This window comes from Uranotaenia lowii, chromosome 3 (assembly GCF_029784155.1).
Source record: "Uranotaenia lowii strain MFRU-FL chromosome 3, ASM2978415v1, whole genome shotgun sequence".
NCBI classification, from domain to species: Eukaryota; Metazoa; Arthropoda; class Insecta; order Diptera; family Culicidae; genus Uranotaenia; species Uranotaenia lowii.
In genome coordinates, this window is record NC_073693.1 from 337,763,227 (window position 1) to 337,769,226 (window position 6,000).

Genomic DNA, 6,000 nt, shown 5'->3' on the forward strand with positions numbered 1-6,000 from the left:
TTTAGTTTAAAAAATGGGAATTGATCACAGATATAAATAGCCACTCCTCCATGAGAATCTTCTCGTGGAGAGAGTATGCTATGGTAGCCTCTTATGGTGTAACGATTTGAAGTGCTTTGATTCGGGTTCACCCAGATCTCCGATAATAAAGCTGCTTCATATTTGTTTGTGTTAAGCTCGTGTATTAATTCGTTCTTGTTTTTATAAAGACTTTGTATGTTTGTTTGAAGAATTTCAAATTTGGTCTCCATACTTGATTTTGTGTTATGGACCACCTTCTTGGTGGTCAGCAATGTTTTTCAGCTCCCCAACAATGCTGGCTGTGATCTCATCACCTGTTACTCCATGGTTTTTAAGAATTTCAGCTATTTTTTCAATTAAACAAGTGATCATAGCATCATACTCTTGTCGTTTTTCAGTTTTATTATTCATTTCTTGCCTAACTCTGTCTACCTCTGATGTTCGATGAATGTTTACTACTCTCTTGTTATTGTTTTCTTCTCTTTCCTCCTCAAGCCTCCTCTTTTTGAAAAAATCTCTTCTTGATAATCCTAACAAACTTGCTACTCCTGTCTCTTCTTCTTCAATTTCAATTGCTTTTGTTTTTCTGTTATTTAGTGTTGGTTTGTTTTTTTGGACAGTTTGTTTTGTTGTTGGAATTTTTCTAAGTGTTCCAAAATTAGTCGTGGAGTTCTTGGTTCCGTTGCTTACAACTTTTGCGAATGTATCTGCTAGAGCAGGATAATCTTCCGCATTTCTTAGTACATCAAAATGATTTTCTGTAGGAATGTAGAAAGATTCTCTAGCTTCTTGATATGTTAGATTACGTTTCGCCATTACTGTTTGAATTTCATTTTCCTTTTTTCGTCGGGGACAGTTCCTATCCGTAGTGTTGTGACCTTCTTGTTTACAGTGAAAGCAGTAAGTTGTCCTTGAGCATGGTTCATGGTCTTCCTTCATCTCTTCTGTACAGTTCTTGCATCTTGTGAATGAACTCTTGCAATTTTTTGACAAATGGTTGTACCTGAGACACTTAAAACAAATTACTGGACGTGGAATAAACGGATCAACACGGTTTATAACAGAATATAGACGTACCCACCTTGGCAACACATTACTTCTAAATACTATACCTACTCTATTGGTTGGAATTCTTTCGTCGTTCATTCTCCTGGTCATTCTAAACACTGATTCAACTTTCACATCACAGATTACATTTTCAAGAACTTCTTCCGGCGTGATTTCTGTTGGAATGTCAGATATTACTCCCGTTACCGTGACAAATTTTTTGGGAATGTACGCTTTATATCCTTTTAAAAGTAAGTTTTGGCAGTCTGCAAGACGATTAGCATCATGCATATTACCTACGTAGACATTAGCTTTGTTTCTTCCGGTTTTTTTTTATGTCGTCAATGCATTTATCAAAGCCTATCTGGTTTAAAAGAATTTCTATTTGTAATCTGTTAATATGTTTTCTTTTGTCCAAGTCAGTGTTCTCGACAATCACCCTATATGGTCTACTATCTCCATCACAATAGTGGAATTTTTGGTAAACTTTTTTGATAGGTTCGGAACGAGTTAGTGGTTCGTTTTGACTTACGGTTTTTTGCTGGTTATCTGAATCCGATTTGTTGTTATTTACCATCTCTTCATCGTGTGGGATTTGCATATGATTGAGGTTATGTATTCTATCATCAGCAGCTGCCCCCACGGGGGCAGCGTTGTTTATATTCATTCCACTCAATAAATAAAATATTTTTGGGAACACCACAGTTTAAAATCAAAGATATATCTAATATCACAGATTAAAATGGGTTAATAAATAGAAACAGCACAAAACAGCTTAAAAACGTTGGCTAAAATTGGCAACACACATCTAGTCCACGTTGTTGTTCGCTATCTCTTCTCGTATCACAAAAACTCTGATCTCCGCGAGTTTTGATCACAGGACTTTAAAACTTGCAGAATGTAAACAATGCACAATGAACTAAATCTACCCAAATTTTCATTAAATTCTACCCAACGGTTAAAAAGTTAGAGAAACTTCATAGTGTGGCAATTTCATCGTGGACACCTTTTATATCACACATTTCAGCGAAAGTTCCATGGGAGTTGAGCATGAAAAAGAAACTCCGAAACGAAAAGTGTTGACTTAAAATCTCAAACAAAATAAAAACTAATTATTAAGGCAGTGATATTAGATCAAAAAGCATAGAACATAAAATAGTTTTGTTTCCCCAAGGTCTTTACCATTTGTAGATGAATTTATTGCCATAGTTTGGTGTGCTCTTTGGGTGCGGTACTTATCCTTAAGGCGGTTGGATTTTCCGCTACAGCAATTTAATCTCTTTTAAAAACTCTGGAGGAAACGTTAAATTTTTTCTTCATTTTCTAGATAACCATTGTTCGTTGCGTTTGTTGAGTATCGGCTGCGTTTATTTCTCTCTCTGTTTCCTCGATCCCGTCCAGAAATGTTAAAAACGATCCCTCGTGTGAAAAAAGACACCAGAATCTCGATCTCGGCGACAGAGAGACACGCGGCGTTAAAATGCAATTTCAGTTTTCCCCTCTCCACTTCCCATTGTTGCTAGTCTTTGTCTTGGTTTGTTTGGCTGTTGGGGGCGCCGGCTCGTTGAGTTTTACTCGCCGGCCACACCACAACGAGTGGCTTACTGTTTTCGCCGATGGATCGGAATGACGGCCTTATCGAAGGGAGATTTGTACTTGATGCCGGAATCGTTGAAGAACCTATCCGGAATGCCCAGGTTGCACAGGTACAGCCGACCGGTGGCCGACTCCGGGCCGAGGTCCGCCAGCGGCATGATCGGTAGGATGGAACATTTCACCGGTACGGAGTCTAGGCCACCGGCCGGCGGGTCCACGGCCAGCACCGGGGCCCGGCTCTCCGAGAGCCATTTGCGGAGTGGTTCCGCCAGTTGCCGCGATTTGATCGCGGCAATCACTAAATCACACGATGGAAGCGCTGTGGATGGAAGGCAGAGCGTTAGAAGTCGAATCGAGGTTTTTTGAAAGGAATCTTCGATTGCAGTTTGATAAGAAAAGGCGTGGCTTAAAAAAACCTCGAGAATAATACAGTACAGAAACATTCATGGACAGAAAGCAATAAGTCTTAAGGTTTCAATAACTCAGGCCATCGAACTATCTAGTCTAAACTAAGGTTTTAGCCCTCAACGAAGGCAGCCGGATTCAGTCGAACATGGATGAGTGAGAGTCCAATGGGCAGGAACTTTTGAATCCTGGGGAATTAAAAATTACCAGATTCAACTGCATTTGATTGATAAGTTTTCAAAAAAGTTTTAACAAAACTACACTCTCGGAAAGGCGTCTATTGCAACCTTTTGACCCAGGGTAGTTCAACACAAGGAGAGTTTTGATGATATCAAATTGGACGCTGAGTATGTGTATTGAATTCATCTGAAGCTTGATTATTCACCTGTACTTGAATCATATACATTTTTTTAAGTGTCAATATGATTACTTTAAAAAAAAATATCGGCGAATAAAAGCCATTATGAATCGTATATTGAATTGTTTTTATGTTATCGAACTGCAAAACTTTTTGGACAACGCAGTCAGACAAATGACCAGTTGCATTAACTTGCACTACCTACCATTTGCATTAAAAGTAAAGAGATTCCCGGTGGCCGCGTACAGCTCCAGCTCGTGGCTAGTGCGGGTCGATTTGGTAGCGCAGGACACATACACGACCACCTTAAGTCCGTGGCAGGCAAGCAGCCGTGCCGTGGCGATGCCAACCTCGCTCAGTCTCGCATTGTACGGTTCGTCGCAGACGACGACAATCTTGGGCCACTGGTGCTGGTTGGCCGGGTTCAACCGGCGGGAGCCACCCAGCAGTTGCAGGGCAATTTCCGAGGCGCCCCGGGCCAGGAGATCATTTTGGCGCTCCATCGCCAGGCCGTGGTTTTCGGCTTGCTGCTGGATCAGGTTGCGAGTGGCGCGAGGAATCGACGGTATGACCAGACCATCATCGGTAAGAAACTCCTGACTGGACTGGCCGTTTGCAGCGAGTTGAACGGACGATTCCAGCTCGATCTGCCTGTATTGGGGCGGCTCCGAGGCGAGGACATTTTCATCGTGGCGATATTTTTTCTTCGCCGAGGAAACTGTCTGCCGGACCAAGTCCGGTTTCTGCTGGATCGATTCGATCTCATCCCAAATGGCTTGTTTGTCGAAAAGGGCAAGATTTTTCTCAAAGTCGAAATCCTCACCCATCATCGGATCATCGACTGGGGTGCCGAAGGCGGAATTTTTATTGTAACGAGTATATCCTCCGTTCCCATTACTTCCGTTGCCGTTACCGTTGTTGTTACGGGTTTTCTTTTTATTCTGGTTGGAATCATTTCTGCTCGATGCCACCGAATTGTTGGTTTTGTTGGAGTTGTTAATCTCAATTGGTCGACTGGTACTTTTGGCCGATCCCATCTCAAATCCGTTCTTCTGCTGCTGTTGCTGATTGCCATTATTATATTTGTTCGGCCCAGGAGATTTGGAGGATTGTTTTCCGTTGATAGGAGTTTTGTTACGGCTTCCATTCGGGTTCTGAAGCTTGCCATTTCCTCCACTATCACCATTTACTATCTTCAGCCCTTCCAGGTCATTGGTGATGGAATCATCAAATATTTGATTCTGTTGCTGCTGCTGCTGAACCACCTGAAAATAACAAAACGATTATTACCAATCCATATTAGTTTCCTAACAAATTGGGCCACCCACCTTCACAGGTAACGCCAGGCTCGGAACATTGCTGCACTCGATGATGTCCAGCTTGGTGATATTTTTGCTGGTCAGCGTCACCTGCATGCTGGAATTCTTCAGCGGGATCCCATTCCGGACCACCTTAGTTATGGTAATCTCTTGTGGGTTGACCTGTTTGATGACCCCTTGAAACACCCCGATATCCCCCTGGCAGTGGATCGATACCGACTTTCCGACCCAGTTATCGGTCATGCTGATGCTGCTTCTCCGTTTGCCCACTTAACGCCTAAACTATCCGAGTTAGTAATCGTGCCTGATTTCTACTCTCACTTTAAACAACCGCACTCAATCCGCGACAGTGAGGTTGCGTATTTTCCACACCAGCCACGGAATAAAAGTTATATGGACAAACCACAAACAAAAAAAAAGTTCTGTCCAAAAACACCTCGGCAAACGGCAATGTTTTGGCTTTTTTTCAGCACCCACGAATGTAACAGTATAATGTCTTTGAATCTTTGTTAAGTCACACAAATTTAATACTAGCTTAGAACGTTTTTTTCACAAATATCTGGAGCTTAAACTAATTTCACAAATCGACAAGCGACATATTTGCATTTTCTGCAGCTGATGTTTTTACTCGAAAAATTTTGACAGCGTTCGGTGAAACAGAATCGGTGTTGGCTCATTTTACCGAGTATACACCGAACAAAGTATTATTGAATTATTGAGAAGAAAATCACGTGAAACTGAATGTGACAAAAATTACAAAAATCAAAACATGGCAAAAATGACAAAATTGACAAAAATGTAAAAAAAAGACAAAAAGTGACAAAAACGACAAAAAAAGACAAAAAGTGACAAAAACGACAAAAAAAGACAAAAATAACAAAAATGACAAAAATGACAAATTTGACAAAAATATCAAAAATGACAAAAATGACAAAAATGAAAAAAATGACATCAATGAAATAAATGACTTAATTGACATAAATGACATAAATGACATAAATGACATAAATGACATAAATGACAAAAATGACATAAATGACATAAATGACATAAATGACATAAATGACATAAATGACATAAATGACATAAATGACATAAATGACATAAATGACATAAATGACATAAATGACATAAATGACATAAATGACATAAATGACATAAATGACATAAATGACATAAATGACATAAATGACATAAATGACATAAATGACATAAATGACATAAATGACATAAATGACATAAATGACATAAATG

General features: G+C 40.1%; 1 protein-coding gene across 1 annotated transcript; it reads right to left on the reverse strand.

Moving 5' to 3' along the window:
• Positions 1-2,240: 2,240 nt before the first annotated feature.
• Positions 2,241-5,366, reverse strand: LOC129754288 (enhancer of mRNA-decapping protein 3). The gene is made up of 3 exons (XM_055750251.1): positions 4,756-5,366; positions 3,633-4,692; positions 2,241-2,983 (listed from the first exon to the last, which is right to left on the reverse strand). The coding sequence occupies exons 1-3, from the start codon at positions 4,987-4,989 to the stop codon at positions 2,670-2,672; spliced, it is 1,608 nt and encodes a 535-aa protein (XP_055606226.1). The 5' UTR covers positions 4,990-5,366; the 3' UTR covers positions 2,241-2,669.
• Between the last annotated feature and the right edge of the window lie 634 nt (positions 5,367-6,000).